General features: G+C 41.5%; 1 protein-coding gene across 1 annotated transcript in view; it reads left to right on the top strand.

The window, feature by feature from the left end:
- The window catches only part of LOC125485901 (zinc transporter ZIP11), a 364,685-nt gene that overhangs the window by 327,191 nt on the left and 13,143 nt on the right, over positions 1 to 24,351 (top strand). Inside the window, exon 4 of the mRNA XM_048611102.1 lies at positions 23,501 to 23,599. Coding sequence (XP_048467059.1) covers positions 23,501 to 23,599 — 99 coding nt within the window. The remainder of the gene's footprint in view (positions 1 to 23,500; positions 23,600 to 24,351) is intronic.

Raw genomic sequence — 24,351 nt, 5'->3', positions numbered from 1 at the left:
CCACCCTTTTCAGTTGGAAGTACAGTTTCCATTTTGCCGATTTTATGATGTGCAAATTCTGTTGCACTCTCCAATCAGTTAACCTGGTTTCTGTCAACACTGTCAGGAAGAGAGGTGGAGGTTTCAACACATCCTGTCTCCTGATGCTACAGAAATGGTTCTAGAGCAATTAACTCCAGAAAATTAACAATGCTGCCACATTTTTGGACAAGGTGCAAAAATTCTGGCTGCATCTGACAATGAGTGAGTCATCGTTTTGCACATCCAAGGAATAAGGAACAGTGATCTCTGTGCAGTCTGCTCCACTTAATCCACACACCTGCTTCTGGGACGCACGCAGGCAATTTTGAAATTTCAATTTTCTATAGCACTGTCGATCCAAAGTCTCCAAGCTACCTAAACCATAAAGTGCATTTTGAAAGTTGTATGTTTAGGAGGTTTGAAAAATTGAGCAAACATAAATGTGACTGGTTTCTGTTCATTTGTCTACAACCAGAACAGATTAACCCACCATTTATCTCATTGCTGATGTTACGATCTTGCTGTGTACAAAACAGCCAGCACATTTATCCATGTAACAAACTTAAGTATAACTCACTGGGATGTATCAGAATGATGATATACCACAGAGTAAATCCTTCATTCTCCTTTACAGCTGTCGAAAACTTCCTAAGATTTAAATTCAGCACCTTTGTTTCTTGATGTAGACCACAGAATTGACCATAATATCTATGCAGATGGAAAAGAGATGCAATAACACAGCAGCTAAAACAGTCAAAGATCAATGGATTCATCAAAATCTTCGGCTAGAATTGTTCGCCTATATGCACAATTGACAGTCAACTTGAACATTATTTGTGGACATTGAAGTCCAATTTCCATCACAGAAACCCAACTAAAGAATTATTCAAGGAAGGTGATGGCCCAGTGGTATTATCGCTGGATTGTTAATCCAGAGATCCAGCTAATGTTCTAGTGAACCAGATTTGAATCCCACTATGGCAGATGGTGGGATTTGAAATCAGTCAAAATTTGGAATTAAGAGTCTAATGATGACCATGAAACCTTCGTCGATTGTCGGAAAAGCCCATCTAATTCACCACGGTTCTTTAGGGAGCGAAACTGCCATCCTTACTTGGTCTGGACTACATGTGACTCCAGACCCACACTCTCAAATGGCCTCTGGGTTAGGCAATAAATGCCGATGTAGCCAGTGACACCCTCCATCTCATGAATGAATTAAGAAAGAAATTCCTGGGACCGAAACTAAAACCATTCAGATCTGTCACACTGAAGCCACTAGCAAGCCATTATCTGATCTGTATGGTGATATGGTTGAGACTGGTCTCTCCAGCTCATCTGAAAATCTTTTTGTTAAGAATGGATTTTGGAAATGCTGTTAACTAAGAGACATTTTCCATTTTGCTATTTCAGAATGACAGAACTGTGTGGAGTTAATTTGTGGAGTTTGTTTGGCGTATTTTCAGATTTCTTTCTCCCTTGGCGAATGGAGTGGAGAATTAGGAGAATTTTGCAGGATGACTAACAAGCTGCATCAAACAACTTGCATGTTCCCTTTTGTCACTGGAGTAGGATTTGAACCAAAGGTCTTTAGTTCAGAGACAGGAATGCAGCAACTGACCCATTCAGGCTCTTTACTCATGGTGTAATTTGTTTGATTTGGTGGAATAAAAATGTATATGCAGGAAAAGTAGTTTTGGAACAAATGAAATGTAAATTAGTTAGCACTGCTGCCTCACAGCACCACGGACCTGGGTTCAATTCCACCCTTGCGCGACAGTCTGTGTGGAGTTTATACTTTCTCCCTGTGTCTGCGTGGGTTTTTCTGGGTGCTCCAGTTTCCTCCCACAGTCCAAAGATGGGCAGTTTAGGGGAATTGGCCATGCTAAGTTGCCCATAGTGTCCAGCAATGTGCAGGCAATGTGGGTTAGCCATGGAAAATGCAGGGTTACAGGGATAGGGTAGGGTATGGTTCTGGGTGGGATGCTCTTTGGTGTGGACTCAATGGGCTGAATGGCTGGCTTCAATACATAGAACATAGAACAATACAGCGCAGTACAGGCCCTTTGGCCCTCGATGTTGCGCCGACCTGTGAAACCAATCTGTAGGGATTCTATAATTCTATGAAATTAATGAGATGATGGATTCTTAGTTATGACTTGACAGAATGTAGAGTGCACTATACTTTTAAAATCATAGAGCCATAGAATTTTTACAGCATGGAAAGAGGCCCTTTGGCCGATTGTGCCTGCATCATCAAGATTCATCAGGATTCTAACTATTGTAATCCTATTATATGCCTTTTGGCCCATAACCTTATGTGCTACGGCATTTTCAAGTGTTTATCTAAATGCTTCTTAAATTTCTTGAGGATATCCAACTCCTCCACCCTTTTGGACCATGAATTCTGAGTACTTACCACCCTCTGGGTAAAAGTGTTTTTCCTCAAATCCCCTCTAAATCTCCTGCTCCTTACCTTAAACCTGTCTGTTGGTTATCGATCCCTCTACTCAGGGGAAAAGGTTTCTCCCTGTCAACCCTGTCTGTGCCTCTTAGAACTTTGTACATGTCAATCAGGTGCCCCCTCAGCCTTCTGTGCTCGAAGGGAAGCAACCCCAGGCTTTCTAGTCTGTCTTCATAACTGAATCTCTCCAGCCCAGGTAACATCTTGGTGAATCTTCTCTGCACCCTCTCCTTTGTCAATGATATCCTGTTGGCAAAAGAAACTAATTAAGTTTAGAACTTTTGGCAACTTTCAGTCTTATTAACATGAGAATTGAAATGATTGTGTGAAATTTGATAGTAATTGAGAATTTCATTGATAAATTGAAGTATAATGAATGGTTTCTTTGAAATCATGCTACAGGTACAAACCTAACCTACTTTGGATTTGGCCTGTCCAACTTCATTTTCTTTTGATCATTGATCAAATGCCAGCACATGATGATGAACATGAATCAGCACCATACATAGTGGTTTCCACTGCTCATGAACTCATGAGAACACCACAGAATCTAATTTGTTGACTGACTTCATCACATATCCAGGTTCCACCACACAGGGAAGAACGGGACCTGCACCAAGTATATGCTTTGAATATTTTCAAGTTAGTTTTCAGCCAGCAGTTTTGAGTGCTATCGCATAACGCGGGAGAAGTATGGGTCAACTTTGTAAAGCTTTCTTCAGGGATGTCGGTCACAGCTTTTGGCTTCACTTTCTGCAGAGCAGCTGAAGAACTTTGTCACAAATGTCTTAATAATAAGTTCCAATAAAGTGGGGGAAGGGAGAAAATAATAAATGGACTCCTGTTTCACAGTCCAAACAAAACTTTTTTTGTTTTGCTTTTTAAGTAAAAAATGGGAGTTCCTTCCTGACACTGAGTCTTGTGTAGGAGGGAACTTTAGCCACGTTACTGTATCATTCGCTTACATCTTCAGTGCTAATCTGTTCAGTGATGAAAACAGTCTTTATATAGGACACAAGTAAGGCATCATTGTATTCCAGTTTGTACTTGAGCCAGAACGAGACCCAGTTGGGCTCAGTTACTCAAACTAACAAGAAAAGAACTTGCATTAAATGAACAGTGCAGCACTGTGTATAATAAGTTTGAGTTGCTGATGTTTTATGAGCACACTGCCAAGGAATGTTATTTTAAAACACGCTTCCTTCTCCCCGATGTCCTTCCGTTGTGGAATAAAGATGAAATTACTAACAACCTGAGAATCATTATAAGGGAAATGATGTAAGCAATAGCTATCCAGCTGTACTTTCCCAGGGAGCTGCTAAAGTTAAGTCCAATCTGAGTGCCTTTGCGATTGTGTTACTCATGGAGATCAGTTGTTGGACTTGACTGGCAGCGGCAATGAGCCGTGGGAGTCTGTGTCTACAAGAAATGGACTGAACAGCTTACAACTCTTAACTTGGGAAAAGTCCTGTAAAGTGGGAGTTGGTGGAATAATTGCTTTCAGATAGCCTTTATTTATTTTACATTTTTGGATAGAGTTGGTTGGCAACGCAACAAACACAAGGAATTCATTTTCTAACATTTTTAATTCCGTTATGATTTCTTATTTGTGTAAACAGCCACCACTTAGAACCCTGTCAGAGAACCTATCTCACTCAGTCTGAATCTGAATGATATGGATCCTCGGAGGGCAAATTACTCAATTCCCATGATCTACATTCAAATCCTGACTGATTTGGCCTTAGAAAGATATAACTTCCTCTTTCGTTTCCTGCTGGAAGCTTATAGCCACATAGCCTCATTGGAACGCTCTTCAAGTTGCTACAGTTGAAAGATCTGTATTAAGTACCCAACCTATGCCAAGCCCTAGAAATGGCATTAAAAGTGAAGATAGGTTCAAGCTCAAGGCAAAATTCTGACCAGTAACCTCCTTCACCAGTTCTTGGACACTAGAAAGACGCACTAACCAGATCCAGCAGATTTTTTTTTTAAATTCATTCACGGGATGAAGGCATCGCTGGCTGGGCCAGCATTTATTACCCATCCTCAATTGCCCAGAGGGCAGTTGGAGAATCAACCACATTACTGTGGGTCTGGAGTCATATGTAGGTCAGACCAGATAAGGATGGCAGATTTCCCTCCCTTAATGACATTAGTGAACCAGATGGGTGTTTCCAGCAATCGGCAATGGATTCTTGGTCATCATTAGACTCTTATTTCAAGATTTTTATTGAATTCAAATTCCACCATCTGCCCTGGTGGGATTTGAAACCGGGTCCTCAAAAAGTTACCTGGGTCTCTGGGTTAATAGTCTAGTGATAATACCACTGGGCCATCACCTCCCCTGATTAAAGGAGGGAGGTCATTTCACTTGCCAAGGTGGAGCAGTAATCAGAATGGTTTGCCAGCCTGTTTCCATTCTAGACTGATGATTCACGGCACAGGACAATATACTCTCCACTATTCCCTACACAAAAGATAGAATTCAAGGTTAATTAATTAATCACAAAGAACCAAAACTTGAAAAGAGTCCTATCTTGTAAAATGGGTGTGCAGTATTAAATTTAATCTGAATTGGAAGTAAAGGAAATATAACTGCAAGGGAGGGACAGCAGTCTAGCAAAATCAGTAAACTCAAAAATACTAAGTGCGCAGCTATATCTAAGATGAGAACGAGTAGCTGAAACAGTTTTCCTTTGAGGAGAAGGAAAGCAGCTTCCTGTGTAAAGTGTAATTCAGCCTCTCTGTCTCAACAAGACATATGTAAGTGTTTCTTCTTTTGGTAAATAAATTGCTTTTGTTGGACTTCTCCCTTCCAGGAGAACCCACCATTTCGGTCTCTTTTGCCCTGGAGAACCCTTCGGATAATCTGTGTTGTAGAGATGGTCCATGTTCCTGAATGGCTCCTAGATCATGACACACAGTGGTTTATGACAAGCCATCCAACTTCATTTGGAAATAACTGTAAGATTAGCTTTGGATATCTTCCGGGATCAAGCTATTCAAATACTTCTTTCTGTTAGGTCTGTGTGAAATGAAGCCTCAGATGCATAGACCTAATTTGGATCTGGAGGCACCCTAACTTCACCTCTCAATTAAGAATGAGTAGTTTTTATCTCTACAGTTCTGGAATTTTACTGCAATTAAAGAAGAAGGCAAGTGCGAGTAATTTCAATGGTAAATACTCAGCCATTGATCATCCCTAAATGTCTTGGCATTTAAGCCCTTTGCATTTACAAGACCTAACAGATTTTCCTCATATTTGAGAGCAGAAGTGCTGACAGAGAAAAGCTTCAAGTTGTTGTAGGTTATTCAAAGATATTACTAAGATTATGAATTTGTGCTGGGTTTTCATAAAGCAGATGATTAGAAGACTTCATTTTCAATTTCTGTTGAGTATTCACTATTCCATAGAGCTTTGAGATGGATAGGTCCTTTTTGTCAACTGTGGTCACCTGCAAAAGATTCACAACGATGTTAGAAATACATTAATTTTCTTCGGAAAATATGTTATCAAATATTTCAAAGAGATTTTTTTGCAGTTGTTTACTTTGAGCCGAAAGGTCAGTTGCCATTCAAACAAATGATATGGCACACACACAATCCTAATGTGAGTATGGGATATTTATCCTGCACCCAATAAAATGTATGAAGAATAGTTCGTAACCTGAGAAGTAGGAGCAGGGGTAGGCCAACAGTACCTTGAACCTGTTCCACCCTTCAATGTGATCATGGCTGACCTTATCTTGAGTACATCCTCACACCCTGTTCCCTATATGCCCTTGATTCCTTTAATACCCAAGAGCAGAATTTTATAGGCATCTGAATAACATGAGTTACAGGATGATTTGTGGCAGAATTGGACAAGAAATACCATGAGACCTATCTTGATATTAAGAGCACCTTGTGCCACCCAATATCAAGCACCTTTTCACAAGCAGCATTGTGAATTTCTTGTCAGGAAGTGGTGAGTTGTCAATTAAGGGGGAATTATTGCTTATTAAATGCCTCGTTAACGATCAAGTTGCCTCATTTATATTCATCTTCCTATCTTGCTAAACATACCAAACATGTTTAGACATTGAGAAAACGCGAGGTGGAAACTGGAGTGGGTACCTCGCAGCTTGCTCAAAACAACGTCCATAATGTGTTCAATCAAACTGCAGCTCAGGGCATGATCTATGGGCACCAGCCACATGCACCCCTCACCCACACACATTGGCATCTGCCAATCCATCACGACTATCATGGCACCTTTCCGATACACTGGTAAGCCACGCTAGAAACACAGGCTTATAGTGCAACTAGAATTTAAAGGCTGCAACAGGGACACTTTGCATATGAGTGTCAGATATCCAACTCCAGGCCTGGTCCAGGCTGCTCATTTGCTTTCTTAGCACTTGCTCATTTAATGCCTACTTGCATGCGTTCGCAGCATCCGTGCAATGCATTAACCTTGGGTGTGAGTGTATTGGTGTTTCAGCCAGAGCCAAAGGCTCTCACTACTGTCGTACTGAGGTGCTCTTTAATGCAGATGCACAGAGAGGCTGATTGCGATGTTTGTCAGTAAGAACCAGTCTTGGAACGGGGGCATCAAGAATGTAATTCTGACAGCACGTGCCAGCTACCTACACGGCCAGCCCACTGCATGTGTATTCAGCCAATGGCCACGTTGGAAACTGGTGGATTCTAGTCCACAGTACAGTCAAGGAGAGGGCCACTGTTGATCAGGAGATCCCAGTACCATCCGTCACCAGTGTAACCTGCACACAGTCCATGAGCTTCACTTGGGATGCTGACAGTCAGGGGCTCCGAGGTCAGATCTGTGGGGCCAGCAGCAGCATTCAGGACAACTGTGTATTATCAGTCAGAGAGCTGTGAGAAGGGTCAGGGATCTAGTCAGCCATGTACAGAGGCAGCTCATCGAAGCCGGTTGGAGGACTGGGGCAAATATAGTCCTGGGTTCCAGACATTCAGGACAGTTCAAGAAATGATCTGTAGAAGCAGTGGGGGGATCACTGCTGAAAAAGGTGGAGCAGTCAGAACAGAGACATTTGTAGAAGCTGGGACAAGGAGAGTGACAGAGGGGGGAAAATCAAGACGTATGAGGGGTTATGTGGAAAAGCATCAGAGATCATGGAAAGCTGTGGAAGAGGAAGCAGTGCCTACCACTTGATCTCCACAGCGGGCACACAGAGGAACAGGGTGGACATCATTAAGATGTAATGTCAGGGCTCAGGGGCAGCGAGGACAGTTGGAGGTGAAGTTCGACCTGATTGGTCTCCACACTGGGGGGATGGGTAGAGATGGACTGTTGGGGAAATGCGGATAAAAGAGATATGGAGGCCCTGGGGCAGGTATCTGACAACGAGGCAGGGCACAGTGCTGACAGTGTCTGCCACGAGCTATGTTCCCTGTCATCACTGTCCATTCTCCAGATGTAAAGTGCTACTCGAAAGTAGCTGGGATAATGCCTAGGGTGGGGGCAGAGTCAGTGCCTCTTTGATGTGCAAAGGCATATGACCTGTGTTTGCTGGACACTAAGACATTGTAGCAACAAATACATGAAGCAACCATTTGCAAAGCCCAGTTAGATTTAATTTGCAATTATTTCATCGCCAATTTGCGATGCATGCAGAATGAAGGTGATTAGGGTTGGATGCTGGTCAAAAGTGATTTGCAACATGCTATTGGTGCTTGCAATGTTAGCAACAATGATGTTACTAAAGAACAATGCTGGCTAAAGGGGGAATCATTACTTGTATCACTTTCTAAGGTGCTGTGTGAGCCTCACAATGCTGCTTCCTCATCTGGCATGAAAGTATAACAATGTTCTTTGCATTTGATGTGGGTCTACTGCTCTGAGATCTATGAATCTCCTTCAATTTCTATTCTTGATCCTTTCCACCAAGAGTTCTGGGCTCAGCTGCTGGGGACGTGTTGGTCAATGTGGCTGCCTTCCTGAGGAGGTGAAGATGGAGGCAAAAGGACCAAGGTCAATGGCAAGTCCAGGAGCAGTAGGCTATCACAGAGACCAAGGAGAACCCAGCTCAGGGAGCAGTCACAGTCACGCGCTGCCTCGGACTGGATGGGGTGGGCATGAGGTGCAGAGTTTCCTGGGTATGACCGAGGCTGATACAGGCTTTGTATGCCCTGTGACACTGGGATGGAACTACAACTGATGCTGGAGTAGGACCTGAGGGCTGCAGGAGTGGGAGCCATCCTCTCCTAGAGGCTGTGAACGTCCCTGCCATGCTGAACTGCTACGTGACTGGCTCCATCTGGGGCATGGTGGGTGACATACATTGGATCTCCCAGTCATACACTCACAGATGCAACAGGACAGTCATAAATGCTGAGATCACATTGATTCATTTCATTCCCGCAAGACAAATTCGGTGCTGCAGCCCCGGTAGCAGAGTTCAGAAACATAGCTGGCATCCCCCAGATTAGGGTGCCAACAGTGCACATGTGCCACTGAGAAGACTGGATCACAATGTTGTGGAATTCATCAACAGGAAGGGGTTCCATTTCATTAAAGTTCAGGTGATTTGTAACCACAGTTACTACTTCCTAGAGGTGTGTGCCCACGACCCTGGCAGCTGGTACATCCTAGGGCACTCTTGTGTACTTGGTATGTTTGTGGGTCCAGGTGCCTTACCAGGCTGGTTACTTGGGGACAAGGGCTATCCAATGCGACCATGGTTCATGACACCATTGCAGAACTCTGAGACTGCTGCAGAGCGCTGGTACAATGCTGCCCATGCTTCCACCAGGGCCATGGTGGGGCAGATGTTGGAGTTGGCAAAAATGCGGTTTCACTGCTTGAATTGGTTTGGGGTGAAGGGAAGAATCCAGTATTGTCTGCACAGAGTGCTGCACCTTTCCTGGAAAGTTGTGCTGTGCACAATGGGAGCAGGCAGTGAGGTGATGGTAGTAGATGCTGAGGAACTGAGGGAACAGGAGCATTCTTCCAAGGAGCAGGACAGTGTTACGGGGAGGTGAAGGCTGTTGTTTTCTGTGACAGAGCCCAGCTGTATCATATGCTACAAGCCAAACAGAATCTCCTCAACACCCGCGTCCAGTAGATGAGAGCTGGATGTGAAAAACCTTTGTGGACTGTTAAATATTCAACAGGGATGATGCTGAAATCTGGTTTGCATGATGGGACTGAATATCAGCCTTTAACAGTTTTACTTGTGCTCCCTTTCGTTGTCTCTAAGTAAAAGCTCATGTTTGTATTGGTCTGATTGCTTGCTGGTTGTGACGTTCTCCTACTGAACAATGACAAGCTGTGGATCTACAGTGGGCATTGGGGACAGGGTAAAACAGACTCAGAGGGTGTTCACACAGACAGAGCTACAGACAATAAACTGTGCAGCGTGGTGGTTAAACGACAAATAGGGTGAGAGAGTGCAGTTGTACATGTGAGGTGATGACTGCCATGTACAAGGGCAGCATGGCTTTGCGTTAGCTGTGCTATGAAGCTGCTGGTGTGGGGCACTGATTGCCAATGTTTGTCAGGGTGCATAGCAGCCTCTCAAAGATGGAATGGTGGGATGCTGGTCTTACAGCAGAAATCCACCAATTGGCAAGTGGCTCCAATAGCAGCACCTGGTCAAGTGAGGCCAAATCAGGGTGTAAGGGACACTCTAGGGGTGGGTTAGTTTGTTTGGCAAGCTACGGCAAGAAATCTCAGGAGGCTTCTCAGCAGAAATCCCTCCCAAAAATTAAACGCAATTTCAACTTAAGTTTCTTTTGTCTAAGGTTCAGCCCAAAATGTCTACCAATTTCTTCATTTTGAATATCTTCAATGAATGAGCTTCCACAGTCTTCTGGGATAGAGAATTCCAAAGATCAGTAACTCTCTGATGAAAGAATTTCTCCTCATCTCAGCCCCAACAGACCACCCTTTTACTTTCACACTATAACTCCTAATTTTAGAGTCTTCAGTCAGTGCAAAATCTACGTTTAATCATTTTCTGCCAGTATGATCGAAAGTAACATGTAAGCATTTTTCTATGGTGTTTTTGTTATCACTCATAAGACAGAAGACTGGCAAATTTTGGTTATCTCTACCTGACTGTGTCTGAATGAGGGCACATACAAAAAGAAGTTTTAGGCTTTTGCACTTATGTTTCTGCAGTCAGTGGTGGATATAGCTCAGGGACAAGCCGCACCCAGACAAGGTCAGTATTACTAGTTCTATAACTTTTTGGGGGAAGGTTTATCTTGTAAGAACATGTTATATTTGTTCAAGTAAGGTGCATGTTATAGATAGACTCTGTCAAAATGAGTATTGATACACGATGTTGAGCAGCGCTGAAATACTTGGGAACGTTTTCAGCCCTTAATTCTGATTTGTTTTCGAAAAGAGAACTGTTACAGAGACAAAAGAACTGCAGGTGCAGCTGCCTGGTAAAATGACTGTGTGGGACTGAAGGGGTGTAATGCCTAAAGGTGTCAAAGAAATTTCAGAGAGAAAATGACTTGAGAAGGGCTGACACCTGACTCTGTTTCACTTCCTGTGAATTATGTCCCAAACTGCAGACATATCTGTCTTTCACTTACACTCCAGAATAATGCACACTTGAAACTTGGGAAGAACTTTGTGCATGATTGATGGATTCCCCAAAGCAGTATATTCCAAGTCGATCTGCGTTGCGTGTTTACTGGAGACTGACTTGCCGATGTTGAGATAGTTCCTCGCCATGAACAGATAGACCTTTGTATTCAGTAGCTCCAGTTTCCCGTCATTAAGTCTTGCAGTGGCTGCTTCTTGTCCTCACAGCAGACTCTAACAGCTCACAAATTGCATAGCATCATGTTTATATTGCATATGAGAACCATCTGGGCAAAACAGATCCACCAAATTTTAAACCTCATAGTTCTTAAGAAGCGCTGTTGAGAATTTTTGGAACTTGGCTGTGAACTGTGGTATTTGGAGCATGCCTCAGTGCTTTGAGATCCATGTTCCGTTACTCTTATTCTATAATTTCCCTGAAGTAGTCTGGTGTATTATGTTAAAGTGAATTATTCAGAAAACAAATCTGATTTGCCTCCACAGTCAATGGGTAAGAATTGCTCTGAAAACACAGCAGCCTCTTCCCAATATAAGGTGATTTGCAGTATTAGCAGTATGATCTTACTGAGTTTTGAACATGGCTGTGCTGATTAGTTGGCTGGCAACAGTGTGAGTAATGGGATGTGAGATGAACAATGAACAGATTAGTGTTGCAGTAATAGGAATGGGTCATTAATCATATTGTGCATATGGTGTGCAGAAACATTTTGTAAAAATTGATTTTGAAACAGATGTTTGTCTTCATATACCATGCCTTGGGGTGGCCATAGTAGGCTGTTGCTAACAACTAGGACGAACATGCATTTTGCAGCTCAAACATTTGTTTGGACCTCGTTATTGAGGATTACTTGTGCTGCAAGGATAAGATTTCAGTGTACTTGGAGTGTTGGTGTAACTATCCAGGCATGGCCACAGCAGGATGTTTCTGTTAATGCATTTCTCCCTGTGGTTTTTGCTTTGTTCTCTTGGGAAGTCCTGCCTTGTAAAGTTAGTTCCACCTGCTCCATGTCTCCTGATGTATGTTTAGTCTCCATGCTGTCAGATGATCCAAGCTCCCATTGTGAAGCGAAGGGATGGGATGTGCTTTCTTCCATCTACAAGTGACAGCTGCGCAGTGCACACAATGCACTAATGATCTCAAGGAGAGGAGCAATAAAATTTCCTGCGGTCCTCTGATTGAGACAAGCAGGTAGAATTTATATTACCAGCAGTGGTCTCAATCCACTATCTCAACTGAGTGAAAGCGGTACATGCCCAGGATCTTCATAAGGAGTCTCCTATTCTGCCCACATCCTCCAGCAAATATCTGGTGAGAGCTGTTGAAGTTGTGGTATTTAACTCATTGCTGTAACAATTGATAACTGATTTTGACCCTATCATGTACAAACAAACTACATCCCACATGTATTAATTGTCCACTGTTAATCCATGAGGTTCTTCTATTTTGTGGTCACTGGTCTCACTGACCCACCCCACACGTTGCATCTATCACTCTTCTACCTGCTGCTGAGAAAATTTACTCCAAACTAAGGTTGACCCAACCCACAAACCTTTACAAGTTGTCACCTGGTAGAATAGCAGGGTTACTGCTTTATTTTAACCTAATCGTTAGAAGTTTTACACTCTGGACTCTCAGCAAGTTTGAGAATGCCTAAACACATGTTGAACAAGACTTTCGTAGTTGGCAAAGAGAGACTTTTACCACATTAGTCTGGCTGAAATTGATTTAGAATTCCAGAGGTGATAATCACTCATTGCACCATCCAGTCGCTCTGGAGGTGTCAGTTGATGGATAGCCCCACCAATAAAGATCTTTCACATTTGTGTCACAATGATTCATATATTCCTCCTCTGATTTCATTTGACAACTTCAAAATGATCTGTATCTACTGTTATCTGTTCCAGATGACATTTCATTGTTTGCTCTTCATTCAGAAATGGATTATTTTCAGTATTTTATGCACCAACCTCACCACCTCTGTGGTATCATACATATTATTGACTGTAAGATCTCCTTGTAGCTTTTTTTCTCTCCAAGGAGAACTCCTGGCCTCTCCATTCTACCCTTTTAACTGAAGTGTCTTACCCCTGGAGCCATTTATAAAATCTCTTCTGCACTCTATCCAATGTGTTCACATACTTCCTATAGTATGACACCCAGATCTGTACACAGTACTCCAGCTGAGATCTAACAGGTGTCTGGTATAAGTTCATTGTAAGCTCCTTGTTTTCTACACTATGCTCCTGTCAACAGGATCCTGTCTGCTTATTAACTGCTTCCTCCATTTGTCCTGCCACCTTCAGTGATCTGTGCACAGATATATACAGGCCTCTCTGCTTCTACACTTCCCTCAGTATTGTAGCCCCTGTTTTATATTTCTGTACATGTTCTTCCTACCAAAATGCATCATCTCACATTTGTCCACATTGAATTTCAACTGCTACCTAACTGCCCACTCCTCTTGTCTGTCCTTTTGGTGATCTACATTATCTTCCTTACACTTGACACTTTACAATATTTCCAAGTTTAAAGTTTTGGTAAAGATCTATAGCTCGGGTTGTGGGTGAGGTTGTTGACTTGCTTGCCAAGCTGGCTTGTTCTCATTCAGACATTTTGTCACCATGCTAGGTGACATCATCAGTGGAGCATCCGATGAAGGGATGTTATTCTAATCTGTTTGGAATTTATACTGTCCGGTCCGTTATGTTGAGTAGTGTCATTTCTGGTTTTGATCTGTATGAGTTTGTATATGGGGTCCAATTCTATATGTTTGTTGATTGCATTACAAGTAAGAACCATGCCTCTAGGAATTCCCGTGCGTGTCTATGTTTGGCTTGCGCCGCTATGTTGAAACTGGGGCAAGGTAATCCTCGTAGCCCAAGCCAAACATAGACACACATGGGAATTCCTAGAGGCATGGTTCTCTACCCGTAATGCAATCAACAAACGTATAGAATTGGACCCCTTATACAAACCCATACAGATCAAAACCAGAAATGACACTACTCACCATAACGGACCGGACAGTATAAATTCCAAACGGAGTAGAATAACATCGCTTCATCGGAGGCTCCACTGATGATGTCACCCAGCATGGTGACAAAATGTCTGAACGGGAACAATACTTCCAAGTTTCATATAATCGGCAAACTTTGAAATAGTTCTGCACAAACCAAAATCTAGATCATTGATATGTATCAGGAAAAGCAAGGTTCCCAACACTGCTCCCTGAAGACTTCCACTCCAAACCTACCTCCAGCCTGAGAAAATATCGATTGACCACTACTCTCTGTTTTCTATTGCTCGGCCAATTTGATATCCATGTTGCTATTATGCCTTTTATTCCATGGGCTACAACATTTCTCATAAGTCTGTTGTATCATCTTCTTTGACAGTCCCTCAAGTTGAGGATGACTTGTTTTCTCTGTGGGTGGGTGTGTTCAGGGTGGCTGAATAGTCCAATCCTGGAGCTGCAGACTCTGTCGTAGATAGGGCATGTAGAGTTTGTTTAAGCAGATGGGTGAGACACTGTGGAATCTGCCCACTCTTTCCACTGCTTAATGTCCAGTGCTCCACTCAATAACACTCAAAATAGTGTCTTGCGGATGCTTCTTCTCCAGATTGTGTGTTTCATGGCAAGCAAATCCCCTGTGTCAATGGGGATGTTGCATTTGTTTAGGGAGGCTTTCAGGTTGTCCTTGTTGTGTTTCATCTGCCCGCCAGTAATGGCTTACCACCGCAGAGCTTGGAGTAGAGCACTTGTTTAGAGAGTCTTGTGTTGGCATGTGGACAACGTGGCTGCCCGTCACAGCTGGCCGTGCATGACCAGTGTCTTGACACTGGGGATATTGGTCTGGGAGAGGACGCTCAAGTTGGTACACCTATACTGCCAGTGCATTTGGAGGATTTTGTGAAGGCAGCACTGGTAATAACCTTCCAGGGATTTGAGGACCTCCTGTATTACTAAACGCCTCAGCATGTGTAATGTTTCCATGCAAAAATCCCCTTTCTCATTTTACTCCTTTTTTTACCTCACTTTTACTATCCATGTGCCATTTGGAGACTTTGGGATTCGCCTTTATATTGGCTGCCAGTCTTTTCTTACAATCCCTGTTTGCTTCTCTAATATGCTTTATTGCCACCCCGCCCCCCCCCCCCCCCGACCCCTCTGATTCTTCTGGATTCCTCTTGGTTCTCAATGTTTTAATTTCTCTCCCCTATGTCACCAAGGGAGCCCTGGATTTGTTTGTCTTCTCTTTCTGTTATGAGAGAACATACCTTGTCTGCACCCGAATCGCCTCCTCTTTGAAGGTCATCCATTCTTCAGATACAGTTTTTCCCATCAACCCCTTGTTGTAGACTATGTGGCTCACCTCTGTTCACCTCTGGCCCATTGAAGTCAGCTCTTCCACAATTAAGTATTATCTCCCTTGCTAACACTTGATTTAACTGGCCCAAGTCAATTCCAAGAACCAGGTCTAACAGTGTATCCTTTCTATTTGCACTGGACTCAATTTAGGAATGTTTGCCCCTCTCTGCCTTTAACGCTTCCATAAAATGTTAACTGAACTAAATTGATACCTTGTTGACAAGACAACGCTGCCTGAAAGTTTAGAGAAAAATTGTGTTTCTTGATTTCATTACCTCCTTTGTAGTTATTTCAAATCAACTGCAATACAGTAAGTGTACAACAAACAAATGTTATTTATGCAACTAATAGCTGACTTTGCATTAATTTACTGTATCATCTGAGAAGACTAAGCAGCTCATGAACTACTGACTGAGATTGAGTCAGTGCGTTTGGGAATTTATTAGAATCTAGTGATTTTGATTGATGAACCAGTAAATACTTATGAGTAAAATTTTGCAGTATACAACCAATTTAAACTCGTAATTTAAGAAGCAAAATAAAATTTAACCAACCATGATGCTACCAATGTCTAAATGTGTTATTGCCTTATGATTCAACAGGCTTTCAGTCCTTTTGTTTTCTTTATTTTTTCACATGAGGGAACATTGCTAGTAAAGTCAGCATTTATTGTCCATCTCGATTTGCCTTTGTGACCTGATAGACTATTCCACAGGGCATTGCAGTGGGTCTGGAGTCATACATAGGGCAGACCAGGTAAGGACATATTAATGAATGAGGTGCATTTTTACAAATACTGACAGTTTCATAGTCACCATTACTGAGACAAGTAACATCTCAATTAATAGATTTATATAAATTGAATTTAAATTCTGCCAGCTACCATGGATGAGGAGGGCAAGGGAACTCTGTCTAATTTCATTGAGGATGTTAAAGTTTTGTTTATTTTGTTAATTAAATATACATATGTTTAAATAAATGCTGGTTTAAAATATAAGAAGAGTCAGGGCTCTTATGGCACAGTGGTAATGTCCCAACCTCTGGCCTGGGAGTTAGGGTTCAGGTCCTACCTCTGCTGGAGCTGTGTCACAACATGTCTGAAGAGATTGAAAAACAATATTTCTAATGAGAGGAGCTGCTAATAAACTTGTTCAATGCAAAACAAAAAAAGAGCAGTAATGAATGGGCCATACATTAAAGCATAAAGTAAGTTTCCAGAAAGTAAGTTCAAAACTGATACTGACAACTGTGCTAACTGTAAAATTTAAAGCACAAAAAGTTGAAAAAGACAGCTTCCCTTTTAATGTGGGACCACACAGGCTGTGTTGAAAAAAGCAGACAAAAAAAACTTGTACTGCTCAATGTACCACAGCCCTTTCAAAGAAAAACCTCCCTGACAGTGTGTTGGAAGCTCCCAAATCAGAATTTCTAAGTATATCCCAGAAGAGCCGGTCATTAGAATAATTTGCTTGAAATGCTGTAGGTCACCTCTTTGATTCAGCTAACAGACAAAGCTTGAGCTCAGTGTGTTGAAGAAGGATGTTGTATCATTATTTTAGTGCCTGAACTATTGAAACCTATGCACATGTGTGTTCTGGAGAAATGTACGGGTGCTTCGAAATGTGAGACATGGAGTTCACTGGGAAACTGGACAAAGGTTCATGGAAACATATTACTTTTACTACAGTACAGCATTCTGGTGTCCAAAAACCTGGCAGCACAAGAATGATATCCAAAGTGCCAGTAGGTGTTGGCTCAGCTTGCACAATAAGAAGAATGCATGCAGGCTGCAGCAGCCTTTCCGTGACTAGCTCCAATTTATCTGTTTCATTCTAGGGCAGGATCTTGAAGCAGAGCCAGCAGGCAAAGCAAGCCAAAGAACGCAAAGCAAAGCAGCTTTTCATTATTTGAGATCATCTGCAGCTCATGCCATATGTGCAACTTATTGCCCTCAAGAGCTCACTACAAAGAGTTGCTTAGAGTGCCCTTGAGTTGTCAGAGCTAAATGTGATTTGTTTCAAGAAAAAACAATAGCTGTCCTCATCAATTTACTTCCAGTCAGCAATTTTGAAGTTGTTGCTTACATGGCAATTAGATTTTTATTTTGAACTGAGAATAAAAGACCTGATAATTCCTGACCCAACCACACCATCTCCCCTCACCACTGCCCACCTCACTGTCACTCCATTACTGTTTTGCAATAGAAAGAAAGGACCTGTTTGTTTTTCCTGATTGCAGGATATTCATCTGCACTTAACAAAAAATCCTATTTTCCAATCACCCTGTACGGAGATAGTATTACACACCTCTGGAACAGGTGGATCGCAAACCTGGGTCTTTACAGCTTCTGAAGTACTTTGAGGCTATGATGTATAGGAATAGTTGTAATGTAGAAAACTCAGCAGCCAATTTCATGCATTAGGGCCCCTAAACAGAGATTTGATGTTAACCAGATAATCTCTTTGTAGTTGTTGGCCTTCCAATAAATATATAAATATAGGACATTGGGAAAAATCCCCTTCTCTTTTTTGAAGTAATACTGTGGGGGCTTTTGTAGTGCAGGCACAACTTCTCTTTAACGTAACATGCAAAGGATGGTCTCATTTGTTGGGAACCAGCCTGTGGTCTCTGCACATATGGTGTACAGGGTTGCATATATGTACATTTGGGGTGGAAGGGGATGCATAGACCAAAATTGAGAGGGAAGAGATCACCAGCACATCTCTGTCAGGATCCTGCAGGTGAACATTGCTTGTGAGCTTGGGCCATAACTATCAGGAGACTGGTCAACTGCATATGGGATTAACTGAGATCAACATCCCATGCATGTCCCATCTGTATCTCTCTACTTTCTCGCAAAGTTCACCAGATAGTCATTAGAAGCAAAGATTCAGGTTTTTTTTTGGTGTTCCCTAACCTGACAAACCTTTGTTATCCCCCGACTGTGAAGGACACTAATGGGGACTGTCCAACTGTCCTGCAAGGTGAGAATTCCCAACTCTGAAAAAATTGATGGCTAGGGAAGAAATAATTTGAATTGATGCTTTCTGCCTCAGATGCATTTTTTAAGGAATGCTACTGAAGAGAAAGGGAAAAATAAACGAGTGACAAAAGGCCCACATATAATCTCTCACTGTTGATGTTACTCAGTATTGACACATGTTGGGGCTGGGGAGGGAGGGGGGTGTGGTGGTGCGCACCGTTGGAACAGGGTCATGGAATTTTCCACTCAGTTGCAATTTACCATTATTTGTCTGAGACACCGCATACTTTACTGGGTTGATGGATAATTTTATTTGGCATAGTTCAAAATGAACTTTTGTCAAACAGGCCTTTATGTAAGACTGAATCATGAAACAATGATGAATATTGCTGCTGTATTGTCAATGTATAAAGATGCTCCCATTTATTCTGCCCTTGGTTATCACCCTTTGCACTTTTTGGGTAAGTGTACATCTGAGTCCTGGATTCTGCCTGTCATACAGTGTGAAGATGGCCTCCATTGTTACCTCAGAGTGAAGCAGGCTCAAGGTCCTATTTTAACTCAGTCTTCCAGGATATTCACACCGCATGACTCCTGCCTTACTACATATTCTAGATGTTTCTTCAATGATGGCAACACAAAGACAAACCTTTTCACAAACCTTTGCTGAGATTGGGAGGATGGCTTGTGCAAACCTAAAATCCTGACTCATTCCAACCCGTGGTACAGCACTTGATTATAACTATCTGATTTCCTGCTCATCAAAGGTTGATTTTGTTTTGTTATCAGGTTTTGCATTTCCAATGTAATTTATTTGTATGTTATACTCAGTGCGGTGCCTTTTGTGTTAAGCCTATGGCTTCTACAAGGTGGGACCATGCATTTGGTAAAACTCAGTTTTACCCATGAGACTTATGTCATTAAACAAAGGAGATCAGAGATGCTGAAAAGTAACAAATATGTACCCATAAACTGACCATCATGTATTCAAACCTTTAGCAGCTATTGTTGTTGTGCTTTTTGCACTCATAATCAATTTGATTTTGAAAAGCTTAATTTTTGCTTTAATTCCTCATTTTAACCATAAGATATAGGAGCAGAAGTAGGCCATTCAGCCTGTTGAGCCTGTTCTGCCATTCAATGAGATCATGTATGATCTGATCATCCTTAACTCCACTTTCCTGCCTTACCCCTGTAACCCTAGTTTTCTTTACTGATTAAAAGTCTGACTCCCTTTTCTGATGAAGGGTCTAGGCCCGAAATGTCAGCCTTTCTGCTCCTATGATGCTGCTTGGCCTGCTGTGTTCATCCAGCTCTGCACCTTGTTGTCTCTGTCTTGAATATACTTAATGACCCAACCTCTACAGTCCACTGCGCCAAAGAATTCCACAGATTCACTACTCTCTCCTCATCTCTGTCTTAAGCAGGTGACTCCATACACTGAGATTACACCCCCTGGTCCTAGATGCTGCTAAACGTCTCCTGAGCAGAAAATCCCTCCGTACCCAGAATCAACCTGTTTAACTTCTCTGGACTGTGTTTCCATTGAAAAGGGGACCACAACTGTTCACGCTATTCTAGGTGGAATCCAAACAGTGCCTTTTATAGCTTTATACTATTTTTACACTTCATTCCATTTGAAGTAAATGCCAAAAGTCTATTTGCCTTCCCAATTACCCTCTGAACTTGGATATTACCTCTTTGTAATTTATGTATGAGGATGCCCAAATCCCTCTTTCCTGCAGCTGTTTGCAGTCTTTGCCCTTTAAAATAATATTCAGCTCTTCCTCTCTTTCTGCCAAAGCGCATAACCTCATACTTCCCATGTTATGTTTCATCTGCCAAGTTTTTGTCCACTTGCTTAACCTGTCTAAATCTCTCTGTAGACTGTTTGTATCATGCTGGCTACTTGCCTTCTCAACCATTTTAGTATCATCTGCAAACCTGGCAATAACACATTCATTTCCCTCATCAAAGTCATTAACACTTGTCTTAAATTATTGTGGGCCCAGAACTGATCTCTATGGCACTCCACTAGTACAAGTTCATTCTGAAAATGCTCATTAATCCCAACTCTCTATCTTCTATTAGTTGATCCTCTAGCCATACAAATGTCCTATCCCTCACACCATGGGTTCTTACCTTATTAAGTAGCCAAACATGTGATTCCTTATCAAAGGCTTTTTTGGAAATCAAAATATATTACATCTACTGGTTCCCCTTTGTCTATCCTGCTTTTAACTTCCTCAAACGACACTAATAAATTAGTCAGATGTGATTTCCCCTTCATGACACCATGCTGACTCTGCCTGATTATTTTGTGCATTACTATATGCTCTGTTACTATATTCTTTATCATTGACTCTAACATTTTTTAATGACGAATGTTAAATTAATTGTCCTGTAGTCATTTTTTTTTGTGTTTCCTTCCCTTTTTGAACAAGAGGGGAGGTGATGGCCTAATGGTGTTCTTGCTGGACTGTTAATCCAGAGACCCAGATAACATTCTGGGGACCCAGGTTCAAATCCCACCAAGGCATATGGTGGAATTTGAATTTAATTTTTAAAAATCTAGAATTATGAATCTAATGATGACCAAGCATCCATTGTCAATTGTCGGAACAACCCATCTGGTTCACTAAAGTCCTTTAAGGAAGGAAACTGTCATCCTTACCTGGTCTGGCCTACACGTGACTCCAGACCCACAGCAATGTGTTTGACTCTGAACTGCCCTCTGAGCCTTTAGCCAGTGACGCCCTCATTCCGTTAACGAATAAAGAAAAGGAAAAGTGTTACACTGGCAATTTTCCAATCCTCTGGGATCATTCCAGCATCTAAAGATTCTTGGAAGATTACTACTGGTGCAGTGGTTTATTCCAGAATAGTACAGCTGTCAAAGAATTTCCTGCTTCTCTTGGATGCTTGCCTTCTTTGCAATGTACTATTTAGAAAGATAACACAGGATATGCTGTGACCTTCAGTGTCTATTAAACAATAGAAAGACTATTGAAGGAGGATTGAGTTCTCAAAAGTTTGAGAAAATAACAGAATAACACAGCAACAAAAAGCATTCAATAGGACCAGTTTCCATGTTTGGAGTACAATTGATCCTGAGCATCTTTTAAAATTGTTCAGCAAGTCTGCACTGTAATGAATGTAAGCTCCCACTACATTAATTCCATGTGCATCTTTCAGTGTACCTGGAAATTCAGATTGAGAGTGTTAATGATTTTACCGTTTTACTTTGATTTTCTGCATAGCTATATCTGATTAATGTTGAGCTTTATATTATCATGGTTACGAAGGACTTGCAATTTCTAGTTAAAGGATATTCTCAAGCAATGTTGCTCAGATCAACACACGGGGACATGGGACTGAAAGAGTATTTAAAATTATGCTCACACGAACTACACTATGGAAAAATACATTTGCTGATTGGCAGAAGTGATATATAGTGTTGAAGATAGGTATTGGATTAATTGAAATGCCACAGTTCCAAACGTGCATATTCATTACCCTGGTTGAAGTAATTCTGTGCGTGTGGTATAACAACAGGTGTGGAGATGACTTCTGAAGGCCTAAACAGTGATTCTTTGCTACATATTCTTATTATGTGCAGCCATATCATACTGTACTCAATCTTTACTTAAAATGTCATGCTAGCTCAAATGAAAGAACTGATTACAAAGTTTTTGTGACTGATAAAGAGAGGAATTTTATTACTTTTTCAACCACCACAAATAATAAAACATGATATCAAACACATACAAACTGGTATAAATTTTAAAAAGGGGCGATTGTCTGATACAAAAAGTAACATCAAGAATGTGCAGTTTAAAAAAAATCTTTATAGTCCTCGAGGTGTTAGGTTTAGCTTAAGACCACCATGTTTAATGAATAACTTGTCGCCTCAGCAGTAGCAAAATTAATGAGTATGTTTGTGTCCTTACTGAATAGATGTTTCTCCAATTTGCTTTATCCTTCAAGAAAGATTGAAAGAAACTGGGAGAGAGTGCAAACTTTCCAGTTTGCTGTTATGGGTCCATTTTTCTCTCTTGGCTCAAAAGATGTTACCTGAAAAATAGTTCCTTTGTGTATTCTCATCTTTGGCTTCATAGTTTCTTTCATAAAGACGTATAATTTGCAGACAAGTCTTTCATCCCAATATCTGAAACTTCCAGAAAAAGGTAAATCAAGGAGATACAGATCTGAGTAACTGGTTTCAGTCATTTTGATGACACATTAATTTCAGTTTAGCCTGAGTGTCCTTCATCGATGGTTTCATGAGTTTGGCTCAACTGGGTTAGGTGATCACTGCAGCCATCTTAAATAAGTGTTTTTCCTTTCTTTAAACAATTTTAGTCCATGAAAGGTCCCAGATATTCAAAAAGACAAATAATAAAGTCAAAAATTGATAGCTTATTTTGATCACTATCATAACAATGGCATAGCATTGTGAAATCTGTATCGTTAATCCTGCCTTAAATACCGGCTGTAGGCAGTTGAACATCTCACGCAAGAATGAACTAGTTGAGAACATTTCCACAGAAGTTGATTATGATGAGTTTTGCAGTAAGTCAGAACAATTGCTATTGTCATTGGGAATTCCAGTTAGGAAATGTCAACCATACCATAAGTTGCCACAAAAATATTTAAGTCCTTATTTTCCTAGATAGCGTCAGTGACATTTTGTAAGACGGCTGTCTCACAAGGATTAAATGGTAAGTCTTAAAGGCTGACTGCTCATTTTAGATGCAGGTAAAAGTTGCTAATTGAAAATGCATTTTTCAAGCAAAGTAGGTCACATTCCCCAGACCACAGTGTTTATTCCTAGAGTTATTCTCTAATTTCTGGGTTATGAGTGCTTCCTAACATAAACAATGAAAGCACAAAGAGAAAGCACAGATCACATCTCATGACCGTTCATCATTAAAGACTGACAAAGGGGAAGCAGCTGCGTAAAGATTACAGTTTCCTTTTGAATTCCATTCGTCACTGCAAGATATGCAAATTTTACCTTGTATTATGTCAGCATCATCTCAACATGCATTTAACCCATTTTTATTCCTTGTCAATAGGAACTTAGCTATTGGAATTGGACTGCAGAACTTCCCAGAAGGTCTTGCTGTCAGTTTGCCATTGCGAGGCGCAGGAGTTTCCACATGGAAAGCGTTCTGGTGAGTGAAAGCTAAATTGCTGGAGCTGATGGACTTCTTCAAGTATAGCAAATCAGACTAACTCCATTTGAAAATCTGAAGGTGAAATTTAAGTAAAAGTCTTAATATCATTCAGTTTCAATGTGTACTTACTGATGTCAGCATACTTATCTGACACATTTAAGGGAGCAGTCGACTCTCTACCATCATTCACCTGAGTGGGATAAGACACCTTGGTTTCATTCTTTTGAACGAATTGCAGCTAGAGAATCGCTTTCAATATCTTAGAGTCATAGGGACCTGCACAGAAAAAGACACATCCTTCCATCATGTCTGTGCCGGTCAACAACAGCTGCCTAACTATTCTAATCCCATTGCCCAACATTTAGCCCAGAGTCTCCCTTCCTGCTCTGTCACCCTAACCTCTGGTGTCCCCCGAGAATCTATCCTTGACATTTCCTAATTCTCATCTACACACTGCTCCTGGGTGACACAGAACCACAGTAAAATTACATCACAGAGAAAATCCAGTCTATCCTGTCTGTAGCAGCTGAATTAAATAGCCACCCTTTGTAAATACTAGTTCTAACTCTAGTTCTGATGGACGGTCACTGGACCTGAAATGTTAACTCTGCTTTCTCTCCACAGATACTGCTAGACCTGCTAAGATTCTCCAGCAGTTTCTGTTCTTGTTTCACACATTCCAGTGCTACTTCCTACACATAGTCCATAGCTCTGTCGGGTACAGTCGTTCAGTTGCAGATTCTGCTGCC

The sequence above is a fragment of the Rhincodon typus genome, chromosome 23, assembly GCF_021869965.1.
Source record: "Rhincodon typus isolate 14 chromosome 23, sRhiTyp1.1, whole genome shotgun sequence".
Classification (NCBI taxonomy): Eukaryota; Metazoa; Chordata; class Chondrichthyes; order Orectolobiformes; family Rhincodontidae; genus Rhincodon; species Rhincodon typus.
Note: the sequence above shows the minus strand (reverse complement) of the source record. Positions and strands in the feature narration are given on the sequence as shown.